Genomic DNA, 17,196 nt, shown 5'->3' on the forward strand with positions numbered 1-17,196 from the left:
TTTCGAAACTGAAATATCAGTACTTTAACAGTATCATATTGGCATCAGTCTAAAACTAGAATTGGCCTGTAGGATGTGCTGGTTAGTTTTAGTTGTCAACTAGTAAAAAACACTTGATGACGAACGTGCACGCTGAGAACTTGCGTTTCGTGGCCTAAGGTTCACTTACTGTTGGCACAGTACTGTTCCAGGCCGCACTGCGCGCAGCGCGCCGGCGCCACGTCGCCGCACGGGCACGCGCCGTCGCGCACGCAGCATGCGCAGTCCCCGTCTGCGCCCGACGGGCACGCGCAGCCCTTCGGTGATTGCGTCCATAGGTCCACTTGGCCTGTCGTACAAAATGTTAAAATTAAGACTATGTTTGCGTCCCCTGTAAATTTAACCTGTCATATTTCGGCCAGTTTTTGAAAGAACCGGCCAAGTGCGTGTCGAGCCAAGCATAATGGAAGGTTCCGTACATTAATACCTAATAAAAAGCCATAACAGCAAAAAAGGTAGGAAGGTAGTATCTTCCAGGCCCTAGGCCATACATCCTTTTAATAAGTTTTTCACATTATTTCCAACTTTGAAAGAGATTATTTTATAAAGTAGGTACCTATATTATTGACTTCATTAAACAACTTTTCTATAAACCCCTACCTATCAAACTGTTGATATTTTGAGATAAATGGCTGTGACAGACGGGCGGATGGACATAATAATATGGACGGACATACAAACAGAAAAAAATCTATCTAATAGGGTTCTCTTTTTGCCTTTCTGGCTGTGGAATCCTAAAAATGTCTTTAGAAGGAAGTTGAATACTTACTCTAGTTCACTTATTGCGGACACGGGATTGTATCGAAACGAAATGAAATATTTATTTCGTAAATAAACTAGCTGCATGCTAACACGCCTTGGGTGGGTATTTCCTGTGTTACAGAACCCAGTAAGATACCAAACTGGAATAACATGCATTCGTATAGGAAATTCAAGCCAGCCATAAGTTCAACCAGCAGCCATGAGTTCAATATAGCGACATACAACATACAACTAAAATTCCCGTGGGAGCAGAAATATTGATGTATCTCTTTGTTACCCGACTACAGAATGGTTATGATTTCAGCAATAAATATAACTACAAATATTCATTAGATTTTTTTTTCATATCCGGTACGACAAACTTTTTCTTTGCTTTTCACAACGGAGAAAATATAAAAAAGGCGGCCAAGTGCGAGTCGGACTCGCCCATGAAGGGTTCCATAACAGCAAGTAACATAATAAAATTTATGTAGTTTATGACGTATTAAAAAAAAACTACTTACCAAATCTTGTTCAAACCAATTTTCGGTGGAAGTTTGCATGGTAATGTACATCATATATTTTTTTTAGTTTTATCATACTCTTATTTTAGAAGTTACAGGGGGGGGGACACATTTTACCACTTTGGAAGTGTCTCTCGCGTAAACTATTCAGTTTAGAAGAAAATGATATTAGAAACCTCAATATCATTTTTGAAGACCTATCCATAGATACCCCACACGTATGGGTTTGACGAAAAAAAAATTTTTGAATTTCAGTTCTATGTATGGGGAACCCTAAAAATTTATTGTTTTTTTTTCTATATTTGTATGAAAATCTTAATGCGGTTCACAGAATACATCTATTTACCAAGTTTCAACAGTATAGTGCTTATAGTTTTGGAACAAAGTGGCTGTGACATACGGACGGACAGACAGACAGACAGACAGACAGACATGACGAATCTATAAGGGTTCCGTTTTTTGCCATTTGGCTACGGAACCCTAAAAAGGGTAGTCAGGTTAGATATAGTTTTTAGGGTTCATAACCAAGAAGGTAAAAAGAAATCGTTTTGGTGCGACTCTTGCTGTCCGTCCGCCTGTATCTGTCTTATTGCTAAAGTGGTTAAATAGTTCGTTACAACATATATGTATTATATTTAGTACAGTGTCACGATCTATTTGGCCACATTGACTGCTAAAATATATTTTGACGCTGACTGTACACAACTGCACTTAGTATACTCATAAATTTTTCGTGTTTATAGTTGCATGTTGCATAAGATAGGTAATAAAAGATGCGAGTAAAAGCAAACTTATTAGAACACTAGATTTTCATGCTATTGAGCTACAAAACTATTAAGCTGGAAACAATGTAATGGGCACGTCCGTCAACTGCGAATGCCTGACGCGGCTTGTTGGTATGTGAATGACCAAAAAATACTAAACTGTAGCTTTCCAATCCAGTTATGATTCTATTTATTTCCCATTACAATGTATTTGGTTAAAAGCTACTTTATACTTTTTCAGAATTGAAAAACCATAAGGAAGGTTTATGATGATTATGAGTTTAGTAATCTAATATACTTATACCTACACATTGCGAGTCAATTTCGATGAATATACATACTTGTGTATGGGTTCAGTAACAAAAGTTATATTTCTAACAGACAGATTGAAGAGGTACATGTAGTACCTCTCGTTCTACATCATCGTTCGTTTTTCTTGTATGTACAAGAAGAACGGTAGTTCTAAACGTAATAATTTTCGTTGATGCTTTGGCTCCCAAACACTCGTATGTCTGGCAAATCTTTTATTTAGAAATAGAATAGGTATTAGGTACTTACTGGTGGCGTCAAGAAAGATGGGAGTCCACGCGATCTGCGCAAAAGCAGTGACGCAAGCGGCCAGGAGCAGCAGCGAGAGAGCCAGCTGCATGGTGCGCGCGAGTCACCACCCCTCCCCCCCACCGCCGTCTTCGCATTTGACACACTGACACCCTCACACACAGACACGAGCCGAAACACCGATCCGCTTCATTACACAAAATAACTCTAAAGTTGTTTTTATTGTTATTTCTCAACGCCCTAGTTTATTGCGGTTTTATTGCGAATCCTCGCAATCTTCGTTTTTCCATTTGATTGCACTGCGGGTTTAGGACGCCGTGTTGTCTGTAACAAAAATTTAAGAATCAGGTCAAAGAGATCACGGAAATAGTGGTTGGATAAAAAAAACTGAGAATTTTACTACTCCTACAAATCTGCTAGTTAGATAGATGAATCATTTTTTTTAATATTCTATCAGCCAGGCGACAATAATAGCGTAGTTTGTTAGAAGAAATTTATATACCTATTTTTTCTACTACGTTCTACATGGTTCTGCTATAAAAATACTATGCTGCTATAAATGTTTGGTACATTTAAATACCCCAAGGGTTGTAATAGTGACCCGGGCAACCGTAACCATGACAACGAGTGATAAGACTTTGCTTCACCCAGCTGAACATTTTATTATATTTCATTTAATGAATTGAATAAGTACTTGCAGTCAGTAGAACCGTAAGAAACTTACCGCTGCTGAATAACTAGAACATTATTAACTTGGAAACAGCTATTTTTAAATAATTGTGTTCACTCGTGAAAACTGAAACTTAACGCAAAAGGGTTGTTTCCTATAGATTTTTTACCCTTTGTTCCACCCAGACAACCAAGTTTGATAACTGGTTAACTAGACGCACTATGTCTTCCGCGGAGATAACCAGTTATGTGAGTGGAAGTCTAATTCCATTTTCTTAACCGAATTTAGCTACTAGTTGTCTAGGGGGAAAGTATCTTTCCGCAAAGAAAACTAGTTGTCTGAGTGGAATTGTTGTTCCACGTTCGTAACCGAGTGTGGTAAGGTAGTTGCCCAGGGGGAACGTACTTTCCGCGTAAAAAAATGGTTAACAACATGGACTAATATGTCCTTGAACGTAACCGAGAACAAACCAAAACCTATACTTAGCTAAAGATACATGTGGCATATAGGAACATATCGATGCTATATCTCCGCGGAAGAAATAGTGCTTCTGGTTAACCAGTTATCAAACTTGGTTGTCTGGGTGGAACAAAGGATTTTTACGAGTAAGTATTGCTATCTCTTTCGCGTATGACAACAAGTTTAACCGAGAGTCTCCGAAAGCCAAGAGTAACCGATATTATATCGTTCCCTGCGAACCATAGAGTTCCGTTCCCTCTTCTTACCGGTTAGGAGAGAGAACGTAATTTGTTAGTTCACGTTCCATCAATTAACCGGTTTTTTTATGAACGAAATAATGTAACGGTTTTGGAACGATATTAACAGATACCGGTTCCGAGCCCTGTACTTAGACTCTAAGTATACGAGCTTACGCGCGCGTACGCTTACAATAGTATAAAACACTAGTCTGAAATGGCCCAAAATCTTTAGCGAAACATACGGAAAAACAAGACCAAGCCCGTTTATAACGGTTTTAAATGTTTTAGCTGTAAAATCAACAAAAACTCATTAAATTGTCCTGCAGGTCAATTCGAACGTACACTAACGTCAGAATGATATTTTAATAATGTTATTAAGGGTCCGATTCGGATTATGAAATAGACAACTATTAGACATCTTTTCGATATCACCAAGATACGATAACGATATGTTTAAGATCTTGCGCGATTCTGGAGATCACTGGAGATACTCTTGAACGATTTCCACAGGATATGACGATATGACTTAGAGATCCAATTCACATCTAATAGATATCTTACTCTATCTAAGTAGAAGTGACATTGGTTGCCCGAATTGCACTGCAAAAGAGGACTAGTTGATATCTAAACTATAACGTAGGTATCTAGAATGGATCTAGTACGTGTCGTCTCTTGTGAATATCTTGAAGTTCGAATACGGCAGTAATTCTCGTGCGTCTGGCCCGCGCCAATACATGTCCGTACATGTATTGGAACGGGCGAGACGCACTGGCGAGACTTGTCCGTGACAAATACGACCGGTTAGATCCCGATTCGCCGGATCCATGTTTCGCCAGAATTACTTTAGTAGGTACGTTATACAATCCGAATATAACGAGAAACCTGAGAATCGGGAACTAGCCCTGCTTTCATTGTGACGTCACTGTTTTAGTTTCTCACACTAACGGCCCGATTCGAACTTTAAGATACGTCAATTAATCGATCTAGAAACGATATGGATTAAGATGTCTATTGTCTGTCAAATGTGACGTTTCTTGAAACAAAAACGTATTGACGCTTCATAAAAGAGTCGCGTCGGACCACGCTGAGTTTACATGCCAAGTGCTACGTAAGGTACTTCTGGCATTGTGGCTGTTAAAATTAGTCCTATCTACATAGATGTATACATCTCAATCTACAGGCTGCCCTGCGAATCGTGTCCCAAGACTCCCAAGCTACTGCTTTATTCTGTATATATGGCTAGAATTTTGCTTATTAAATAATAAACTATACCAGTTTTATTTCATTTCAAAGTAGTTTAACTATTTTTATTGCCAGTAAGTTTTTTTCTATTCTTTTGTGATACTACTCGCATTGGCATGCCTATAAGATGATAAATCTCATCAAAGGAAAGAAATTTTATTCTAGGAGCTTAGTTTATTTATTGTATAGGTACTTACATGAGTATAAGTTCCTAGTACGAAATTCAAATTTTACTGTTTTATTCCTATCTTTCTTCATCTCGTTTATTATGCGTTTCAATAAAGGAAAATTCAACATCAAATTAATGTAATGGCGAATAAGACTGGATAATATAACAACAAACACTGTCATAAATAACTACAATTATCTTACAAAACAATGACAAAAACAGTAAACAAAAACAAAATTTAACTGGTGTATAAATTAATCTTTCAATTACTTTTACATTAACTGTAATTTTCTATTTGAATATTAAGATATTAGATACTTAAATGGAATTTACAGAGTATTTATAAACTACCTATGGTTTTACATCAAGTTTTATTTTACAACTTTTGCATTATTATTCATTATTTCTCCTTGGAATATAACTGCGCTTAATCTTAAATGCAATTACTGTCCATGCTGTTACCCGAAACATAACAATAATTATTAAAATTTTAGGAATTGCGTTCATCGGGGTAAATACGCTTTTTTAAAGTACAAATTCAATATAATTGTAGGTGTACATAAGACGATTTTTTTCCCATTAATTTGATTTCTCTGTAGTGAATTGTAACATCCGTTTCTATAAAACAGCGCATTTAATCCAATTGAACGAAATCGTCTCAGTTATTATATCACTTTAATCACGGTAAATAACAAGGGTAAATAACAAAGAAGAATACATCGTGAGAGATTCTATTATGTATTCTTGAGCTTAACTTAGACCATTTAGTAACTAGAGACGCCTTATCTGACATTTTCTGTACAAAACAGTCTGTTAATTTTTGAGGGGGATGGGTATGTCAAATGTATGGCTATTTGTTCGTTACAAACAATGAACAGGGTGTCAGATAAACGTCAGTCCATACAAAATTTTGCACAATTGTGCAAGGTTTTCAGCAGAGGGGTAAGCTCTTTAAGGCGACTCCGGTTTATAATTGCTCTAAGGTACCTACATAATGTGTGGAGTGAATAATCTTCTACCTTATTTATTTTAGTATTTAACAAGGATTGTAGCTGGAGTAATAGTAACAATTCTGCGGTACTGCTGGCACTGACATCACAGGGCGGGCGGTCACTCCGGGAGGGTACTCCATGCAGTATTGAGAATGTGCAGATGGCGGGGCGAACTTGTTTTTCTGGTGTTCGAAATGAAAACAACAGTTACCCTGATAAAGAAAAAAACAAAATATATTGATTTAAAAATAATATTTCGATTGCCGCTTAACAAGGGGGCTGTACATTTTGTTGGCACAGTTAGGGATAAAAAAGAAGTAGTCGTGGATAGTATTGCTATTAGAATAGAGCGCGTGTATGAAATTTTGACAATGGCCACGAAATGTATTAAATATTGTTGTTTTGCGTTAAATACTTGCATTGCAATTTGCAATGCATCGCTAACGAAAATGTTTTGTCTTGTTTTTTTTTTGCATTTTTTTAGATTAATCAGACGTTTGAGTGTTCGTCACTGTCCCAGTACGTCATCTCTAGGGAATGCAAATCGGTTATTTTCGGTTATTTTTTGTATGGAAATAATCGGTTATTAACCGAAACCGCAAATTAAGCAGTGGTGGCCGAGTGGATATGACGCCTGACTTTCAATCCGGAGGTCGCGGGTTCAAATCCTGGCTCGTACCAATGAGTTTTTCGGAACTTATGTCTTATATATGAACGTATATCATTTGATATTTACCACTAGCTTTTCGGTGAAGGAAAACATCGTGAGGAAACCTACATACATCTGCGAAGAAATTCAAAGGTGTATGTGAAGTCCCCAATCCGCATTGGGCTAGCGTGGGGACTATAGCCCAAGCCCTCTCGCGCATGAGAGGAGGCCTGTGCTCAGCAGTGGGACGTATATAGGCTGAAATGATGATGATGATGATGATGAACCGAAACCGCGGTTATTTCCATACAAAAAATAACCGATTTGCATTCCCTAGTCATCTCACTAAAGGCATTGTTGCATTCATAGGGCATTAGCATGTCGAGCACTACTAGTACCTTATAATAAGATACCTTATAATAAGATAAGGTATTCGAGTCAAACCCTACCAATTTTACATTAGTCTGAACTACAAAACACAGAGCCGTCAATCTTCTTATTTACATAAGTGACTAACTTCCTTAAGTTAGACTCCGAGAATTAATTAACTTCCCAGGTAAAAATCTTACTGTGAAATTCCTGGCTAAAACTTTTCGTAATTCCAGTTAATACGGCGCTTTCTGTTAATTACCTACTGGGCTTAGACCGAAAAGTTGAAAAGTTCAGATGTCCTTATAGTACCTACTTATCCCGGTATTTATTTTTAAAACATATCAACGTATATAAATTATAAAAAAACAGTTTTGTCTAGGTATTACTTTAGGTTTACTTTTATTTAAATACCTATCTAAGATACAGAGTATAGGCGATGATGCCGACGGTCAGCGTGATATTAAAGGGGCATACAGATTACCAGTTCACCGGACGATATCAGCCTGCTAGTAGTTCGGAGATGTCAAATTTTGCGTTTAACTGACAGGCCGATATCGTCCGGCGGACTGGTAATCAGTGGGCTCCTTAAAACTAGCATAAAATGCTTTCTGAAGACAATGGCGTGGACCACATCAATGCCGATCATCAGCGCGAATTCGTTCTCAGATACTGAAACGCTCACTAAAGGCAAAGGCGTGCGAGCAGCAGACAGCCTGCAGTCAGCGCTCACCTGACAGCTATATTTTAAAATGCTCCCTGGACATTATACATGATTATTGGCCTGCCAATGTTGACGGTCAGCGTGTCAACGAAACCAGCTTTATTTGACAAACAATCAGGTTCGTGTTAACCCTTAAAACGTTTCTGTCACTTTTTAGTGTTCCGTACAAAACTTTGTTTACGGAACACTTATGGGATCACTTCGGTCTTGCAAATCAGTTAAATACGTTTTTCTCAGAGACCGTTTGACATAGATACCTAAAATTTGGAACAGTTATAGCAATTACCACCACTCATATTGTAAATAAGTCAAAACTGCTTATTTCTTATTAAAGGGGGAAATTTAGGGGGTTGAGAGGGGTAGGCTGAAACTTTTTTCATTTGTAAGAATCGTGTGGGGTACCATTAGAAAGCTTGCAAAAAATTGAGTCGATGGACTGATTTTGACTTCATTTTAGACTGCAATAGTTTCGTCAAAAAATGCATTTAAAGTTGCAAGTTTTCATACAAAAATTTTCACCTCTGTCCTGGCGATTTTCGCGAAAACTATAGCTAACAGGCAGCTGACCAGTCAATACCCAACTTAAAGAAGCATGGAGACGGCGGGAAAATTATCAGCTTAACTTTATCTTTATTTGTTTTTCAACTGCAGCTTGACCTTTGGTTGCTTAGGGCTAGCTAACTGATGCTTACACTGGTCAATTCATATTTAGCGAGAAACATCCTTAGTTAAAACTTTGGCATTGAAATTTATGACTTATGTCTTTGACACAAAGTTTAATCCTGCTTGCTTATTTTTGTGGGATATTTAATTTTATCTCAATAGCCTACTATAAGTATGAGAGGCATCTACAAAATACGACCTTATTATATTGCAAATAAGTTTCAATTTCGAACGGGCTTTCCAACCAATGGACTAGGCATCTCAAAAATCTGAAAAATTCAAATTAAGAATTCCGTTCTTGACTGTCGTTGTGTTTTTTTTTTCCACAATAGCACACATAGAGTTAGTAAGGCGTATAGAGATAATAAAGTCATTTAATATTTATGAACAGCTTTGGCCTCATGTATAGATTTTATTGAGAGTATCTGATTCGTCGAAACAATATACACAATATTCCTTTTCATTAAGTACCATTACATGTCTGTATTAATTGTATAATTATAATATCTATTAATTATATTCAGTACTTATGTATATTTTTTAACGGATCGGTGAGAAACAAGATTCAGGGCTATAACCGCGAAAATAGAAGTTCGCAAATTGCGAGCATTTTTCTCTGTCACTCTAATTACGCCTTCATTGGAGTAAAAGAGAAAGATCCCCGCAAATTGCGAATTTCGGTTTTCGCGGTAGCCCCTCAGTCCTGTTACGAGAAAATAATTTTGGAAGACATTAATAGTATATGACAGTTAAATATCACAGTTTTTAGAAACAAAGGTAAAATTGACGAAATATTTAAAGTAAGCCGATCTTGTTTTTTAGCAGTTCTAAATAATATTAAAGTCTATATAGGGTACATCGCCAATTACTAGCCACCCCCCAATTACTGGCCACTTAATTTGATTTCTATTTATAGGTGAACAAAGTTCATTTTAGTATATAAGGTACGAAAATCCAATTATTAGCCAGTTTTCAATTACTGGCCACCTATTCCAAAAATGAATTCTATTTACAGATAAATAAAACTCATTTTCAGTATAAGGAAAATGGCCAGTAACTGAAATTTATCCACAACCCACTCGTTCAATAACTGGCCGCCTCTTACAAAAATGAGTTCTATTCACCTATACACAGAATTCATTTTAGTATAGGTGGCCAGTAATTGAAAACTGGCTAATAATTGGCGATGTACCCTATATGGCATAAAAAAATAATGAGTTCTAAATTCAAATTGAAGGAGTATACATTTAAGGTAATTAGTTCTAAATTCAAATTGAAGGAGTATACATGTAAGGTATTATAGGCCAAGCGCGCACCACGATTTTAATTTTTGCGACACGATTTTAGAATCGCGCTGTAATATAGCGCAGAAAATTCACTGCGCGCACTGTGATGAAAAACTCGACGATTTGTTCATTCTCAACATGGATTTCGTACCAGTCGCTTGTCATGAAACGTGTCTTTAATATGCGATTGCTGTATGACTTTGAGCATTTATAACACAAAGGTGATCCCCGTCTATTTCCATAATTAAATGGTCAACATCTATAGCGTCTCATTTTGAGACTCCATTGGAGATGCAGGTGCCGAGATGTTGGGGTTTGGAGAGCGAAATGCCGACTGAGGTCCGGCCGGGGTGCGATTTTATTATCATAGTGCGCGCGGGGCCATACAACTCCGCATGCTGCAATTCACTTTGCGACAATCGCGTCGCGAACAATCGCGGAAAAATGTGACAAATCACAATTTTAAAATCGCAGCGATTTTTTTGTCGCATATGCGCGCACTAACATATAAACACATACGTTGCATTTCTGCGACAAAATTATCGCAGGACAAAAAATCGTGGTGCGCGCTTGGCCTTACTCTAAATTATTATAATACATCAAGCATTCGCGAGATGCTCGACTTCGGTACTCAAACACAAAGCAATAGTACAGTCAGCATCAGATATACCTGAGCGGGCAAGGTGTCCAAGAAAACATATACACTTCAATCGTCACAAAAATAAGGACATCTAAGTTGTCATTTTAGCATAGGCTTTCAGTTCGTCACATATATCTTAACTTCTGAGTTTTTCTTTAACACTTACACCCTTATTTAATCACAATGACAATAACGGTTAGAAACTCAGTGGTAACTGAGCACTCAAATTCAAGCTGCTGTCATTAATACCTACACGCACTGCCAGTCAGCAGCCAGGGTGCCACCATTTGCTAAGCAGTTGTTATTTCAATGGTAACTAAGCATCAAAATTTTATCTGTTTAACTTTTAAAAAAATACTGTAGCAGCTACGAATTGACACCTCCTTTCTTAAAGAAGTATTTTATCGTCAAGTGTCAAACTTAGACAATAAATAAGTAGGTTTTACGAGAATGATAGGTTTTTTATTTTAACTGTCATAGTCGGCCGTTCTTCCAAATCGTAGAGCATATTATATGTTAATATATTCATTTAGCCCGCTTATTGTACTAAAATATACTATATAAGTAGTACTAAAATACGAGGCTCCGAATCGATCAAAGAACGAAGGAGAAAATAAGAGAATTGAAACTTAACACGTTCTCTGTCCTAATCGGACATGTAAACCTTATGGCTTTGTAATAGAGGCTAGCCGTTAAAACCATCACTGCCATGCATATACACCTACGTAATATGCTAACTGTTGACCATAGGAATGACGAATTTTGTTTTTACAACTTAGCAGAGAGGATAGAGTATACGGAGTTATATACAGTATGTATCAGAACGAAAGGCCAAGAAAGAGACCCATTAATGTTTAGGTCATACTGAGCAACTTTTACTATGGGACCAACCCCGAAACCCCGGAAATAAAATTACTCTCCCATAGAAAATTTCAACATCAGACCAGCAAAATGTATGAAACTTCCAAGTATTTTTCCGCGTTTTCGGGGTTGGTCCCATAGTAAAAGTTGTTCAGTATGACCTAAACATTAATGGGTCTCTTTCTTGGCCTTTCGTTCTGATACATACTGTATATCTTTGAACTTATTGTTAGTATAACCAGTATAACCTAGCAGTAAACATCAAATGGCATTCCGCACAGGAGTAATCTAAGGAACGCTTACTGCGGGTTCAAACCTACAACGTCCTGTTAGAAAGTCGTACATACTCTACATGTGACATATCTTCAAAAAACATATAAACGTATGCGAAATTAATATAAAACCACAAATTAAGTAATAATAGAAATGAAACCCAAAAAAAAAGCTGTAATCTCTAGGTGCATCCGACTGAGATTTGAACCCGCGGTCTCTGCTTTGAAAAGCAAACGCCTTAGTAACAAGACCACAACGTGCCTTGACAATTGGCTCTAAATTCGGCTTCACTCATTCGTTTTGATGATTCTATTAAATAAAAGAAATAGTTTGCAGTAAGCTGACTGACAGGCCCTTGTCAATGGTTGAAGGGCAAAACGTGAGATAGATGTATGTGATGACAAGACTGTACTGCTTTCGATGATTGTCAAAACGCTTTACCTGAAATTAGCATAGCTATTATTCATTCAATATACGACCATACATGTATGCTTTAAACGTCTATTTTCCATATTGTTCAGATATATTTGACACGTTGACCGCTTAGATACCAATGGTTTTTTGACAGCTAAGGTATCAATGATTTGTTGTAAGTGTAGAAATTAATAAATAGTGACTGTTAAGATATTTGTGACATGTTGAGCGCTCACAAGTAAATGCTACCATGACAGTCAACAACTTTTTGACAGTTTAAACGTTTACCTCGCTTTGAGCACCTGGAGTGTATAGCGACTTCTGCTGCTGACTGTACAAGAATCTAACTAAATGCAAAGGCCGAAGGAGCGATTCGAAGATCCGAAGCGTCCGACAGACGCGCGCCTCCCGTAACTTTTCCAAGTATTTTTAAGTACAAGTGTCTAAGTCGCAAGATCCAAAGGCTGAAGTCGCATTGGGCCGAAAGCCCGAAGCATCCAGGAGGTCAGTTCTAAACACAGGTAATTAATACAAGTGTCTAAATGCGAAGGCCGGAGGCCCGAAGCCTGCAAGATGTCAGTGGTTAAACACAGAACTGACAGCCTGGACGCTTCGGGCCTTCGGCCCTACGCGGAGCTCGGGCTTCGGCCTTCGCATTTAGATACTTATACTATTGTTCTGTGTGTACTAATATCCTAGACGCTTCGGGCCTTCGGCCCTACGCGGAGCTCGGCCTTCGGCTTTCGCATTTAGACACTTGTACTATTGCTCTGTGCTAAAGCGATGACATTTTGCTAAAGCTCGGCCTTCGGCCTTCGCACTTAGACACTTTGTACTATTATTCTTTGTGTGTAGTTGAATACGGTATCCTAAAAACAGGTAAACAACCTCTGTAAAATGTAACGATGCGAGCGGTACGGCTACCATCAGTTTGGCATTAAAATAAACGCTACCGTGAACGTAATTTACTTTCTATGCATCTCGCTCGTACTGACATATTAGTGCGAAAGAGATATACCTATAGGAAGTAAATTACGTTCACGATATCGTTTATGTCAATGCCAAACTGATGGTAGTGTACCCTCCCCCTCTATATATCTAAATAAATAAATATCCCCTTAATAAACTACTCGTAATATTTGGCCTCGTAATCGTCTAGTTAACAGTTAGGACCCCTCGAAGTGGACCGCGGAAACCTAGATCCTTTAATGAGTAATGCTTATTTTGGACTCTGTTCTATTTTATTATTACCTAGTTCATAAAATAGAGATTTTATTACCGATAATATTTTTTATTATGTTATTAAAGAACATTTTCAGGAATATTTTATTAAGTTATTGTCGCAGCATATTCAACGTGTTCTAAGGTAAAATATAAATGGTATTGCTAAAAATATTAGAATGGTATGGTATGCAGTATATAAAATATTAAGAAAGTTATATATTCTTGATAAAATGAGTTTAAAAATTTTGTTGGTAAAAACCTGCCACGCCTATTAAGCCTCCGGGATAACATATAAGTAGCATTCCTGGGATAAGCCCAATTACACCCTAACTTTACAAGATTATAATTAACTACCAGCTTCTTGCGAAGATGCTACTCATACGTTCGATGCAGGATTGGGAGCTCTTAGTCCAGTCAACAAGGTTAGTCGGAACACCTACCCTAACTTGTTAGCCAGACGGGCTTTTACCAACACTTCGGAACTTATGCGTATCTAGATGACTATGAGGAGAAGTGCCAAGTATTCATCAGTCATCAAAATTATTTTTTTTTACATTCAAAAGCTGAGGGATATTAATCCCATTTCCATTCCCCAAACTAAAATATAAGCTGCATTTCTGGTCTCTTAGTAGTATAAACGAAGTACTAAATTTATTATGAAACTGAAAACGAACTATGAATATCAAAATGAGTATTATTCCACTCAAAGTATCCTCTGGTTTACTCTTGTCTGCCAAAGGTCCCCTAAAACAGCTATTCTTTGATATTCCATCTCAGAATAGACTGCATTTCCTAGCAACACAATTTGATATTTTAGAATTTGTTTTATAAATACCTTAGAAACCTGATTATGTTACTCAGTACTTCATCTCTACTCCAGACGACCAGAATTTTAATAGATAAAATTTGAATAAGATGGAGAATACCCTTTTACCCAGATAGTTCATTAGCAGTAATAGTTAACTCCACATAATTTTATAATGAAGAAACCATATTCGAAGGTTTTAAACGAGGAGAAATATCAACCGTTTCAATCTTAGACCCTAAATCTCTAAAAAAACCCTAATTCCCTAGTAATAGTGTGCGATTCTACCCTATTAATCCTATCCTCAGTCCCTACTCTAGTATAACCAAAGCACAGTTCGTACTTACCATTGACCCTGGTACTTTGGAATATACGCAAGTGTGTCCCTATTAGATATAAGCTAAGCATTCGGCGAGTGACTCCGAGATTGCAACCTAACAACTCGTATTATTGCCCCCCCCCGAGGCATTTGGTACAAAGACCGGGAGGCAACTCGGGTAGGACAGGTCCCTATTATGTATATAATTGGTATAAATAAATATATTTAAAATACAAAGCCTTCGAATACTGTAGATTTCAAGCAAGCCCAGGTTACCCCGGATGGCGCACACGTGACGCCCTTGCTATTCATCTACAGCTGGACATCGAAAAGCTAGGGAGGGAGACGTTTTAAGTCTGCTATGTTGATAAAAAGCAGACCCCAAGACAACCCTCATCTTGGAACAAAATAGACCTCCTTCCATCCGCTGTTTGTCACCGTTAGGATAGCAGATGAAAGGCTAGACTAAACTGTATGTCTAGGCACTGATTTGGTTTTGAATCATATGAAATAATAAAAATTAGGAGTTCTCAGATATAAGTCAAATAAACACTTTCCAAACAACTACATTTCTATTGAAAACTCCTATAGAAAACTATTAGCAAAGTGGACACACTCTATCCAATGATATCTAAGTTCAAACATAACAGAAACACATATTTCCGCCATGCCAAAACAAAGACACAATTCCAAGTTCTACTCTATGAGATTTGGGACTTGCGTCTTAATCTCGATAAAGCTAAGCACTTAGAAAAATGGACAGAGCTTCCCCACTCTCACCAATAATCTCCGCGTACTATACAAAAACCAAAGTCAGTTGTCGGTCCGGACGCTAGTGAAAGACTAACTCGCGTCCTTCCCCATCAATCCTTTTATACTATTACCCATGTCGTCACTGAAGACAACCCATTGTTCTCGGACATTCCATCTGTCGTCAGTGAAGACAAAATTGACCTTGGCGAGCGCAACCCATTGACCTCAGACATTCCTTTTGTCGTCAGTGAAGACAAAATTGACCTTGGCGAGTGCAACCCATTGTCCTCAGACATTCCATTTGTCGTCAGTGAAGACAAACCATCGTCCCATATTATACCCACTTACTTTACCGAAACATAAGTCTTACATACTTTACTTAAAGCTTATTTTTGGTTGGATAATTTAATAAAGCCGTTTAATGCCGATTCTTGACATGCTTCGCATGTAGTCCCTATGCCTTATACTTTAAGATTTACTCTTGATTAACCATGATGATTTTAATCTGAGACACCTATGAATCTCTTACGTAACTACTTAAACCTTATATCCTACATGTTAAGGTCCATATTCTAATAATAAAATGCTGATGAGGGTAGTTTTAAATTGTATTTACGCACGCGCAAGCACAACGAAAAGTACGTTTGAGTCAACATTTTTCCCTTTATGATTCCAAATATTGCGTTCATACTAAAGTATTTCATGTTTACCTTTATAATAATGTTTTTTAAACATATATAAGAAAATAATTATTTAATTATTGAAACCTTTTATCTACCTCACGCTTTTTGAGTTTTACGGTTTAAAACAATACCTAAATGGCTCCTCGCCCATACCTGTCAAAGTCAACGTAAACAACCTTTCTTACTGTCAAATGTTTTCGTAAACAAATCCTTGTCGTTATTTTGTTTTTACTAAGTTAATTAACAATTAATCTAATTGTGGATACATGTGATAAAGATTAGACTATGAAATCAAGTGCTTCGAGTTACCATTTTTAGAAATTTCAATGAAAATCAGGAACGTAAACGCACGACCGGCAAGGAAGCTCCCGGAAGCTTTTCTTCACCGCTAAAATGTAAGTTTTATATTGAGAAATGAGCTTAATACTATGTAATAGGCATATGGCCAGTCACAGTAGCCGTACGGAACACTAAATGCCTCGAGCTATCTCGGGCTTGGCCAAATTATTTAGTACAGGTATTAAATGTGGCGCCAAGTTTAAAGAAAAGGAAGTACGTTAAAGAAAGTGCGAGAATTGTACTTTTTTTCCTAGTTTAAGACAATATCAGACACAATTCGGTTTATGCGCAGGCGGCAGTTGAAATTTGAAATTCGCTGAATTTGCGACGGAGTGTGTTCCTGACGCTATAGAATATAAAGTAAATAGCCAAAGTGTTTTCTTTGCGTTGATATTATTACTAGATGAGTTAGACATAGTTATTTTATATAAAGCTCATTAAATCATAGATTAATTGTAAGTCAAAAATTGCGAAATATATCTTGTCCCATTTTTGTGACATTGTCGATAGTATTGGTAACACAGTACCATTTAGCACGTCCTAAAAAACGGACAGTGCCGGATTGTGCGGAGACAAGATTGTGACAGAAAACGGACATTGCCATACTTAGGGTATATACTTTTTTTTCATTTATCGTGGTTTTATAGGCTTTTGTTGCGTTGGGGTTATGTTTTACATAAGTATATGTATAATTTTTTTTATATTTTAGTCTCCACCTTGTGGTTCCACCATCTGACTCAGAAGAGTGAGATAACAAAAAGGACGACGATGACGAAATTTTACTAGAGGTAGATTGT

General features: G+C 37.3%; 2 protein-coding genes across 4 annotated transcripts in view; both read right to left on the reverse strand.

The window, feature by feature from the left end:
• Nucleotides 1–2,766, reverse strand: part of LOC134680188 (uncharacterized) — a 41,553-nt gene extending 38,787 nt beyond the window's left edge. For both annotated transcript variants that reach the window (XR_010100435.1, XM_063539267.1), the window contains exons 1-2: nt 2,627–2,766; nt 170–328 (exon numbers count right to left, since the gene is read on the reverse strand). Coding sequence is in view for 1 of the 2 variants with exons in the window: in XM_063539267.1 (XP_063395337.1) it covers nt 170–328; nt 2,627–2,717 (250 nt within the window). In the remaining variant the exon portion in view is untranslated. The remainder of the gene's footprint in view (nt 1–169; nt 329–2,626) is intronic.
• Nucleotides 2,767–2,810: 44 nt separating this feature from the next.
• The window catches only part of LOC134680189 (uncharacterized), a 47,890-nt gene continuing 33,504 nt past the window's right edge, over nt 2,811–17,196 (reverse strand). The window contains exon 3 of one of the 2 annotated variants that reach the window (XM_063539270.1): nt 2,811–2,950. In XM_063539270.1, coding sequence (XP_063395340.1) covers nt 2,867–2,950 — 84 coding nt within the window. In that variant the 3' untranslated portion in view covers nt 2,811–2,866. Of the gene's footprint in view, nt 2,951–6,437; nt 6,610–17,196 lie in introns of those variants that run through there. The other variant, XM_063539268.1, reaches the window with a different exon arrangement.

The sequence above is a fragment of the Cydia fagiglandana genome, chromosome 3 (assembly GCF_963556715.1).
Source record: "Cydia fagiglandana chromosome 3, ilCydFagi1.1, whole genome shotgun sequence".
NCBI classification, from domain to species: domain Eukaryota; kingdom Metazoa; phylum Arthropoda; class Insecta; order Lepidoptera; family Tortricidae; genus Cydia; species Cydia fagiglandana.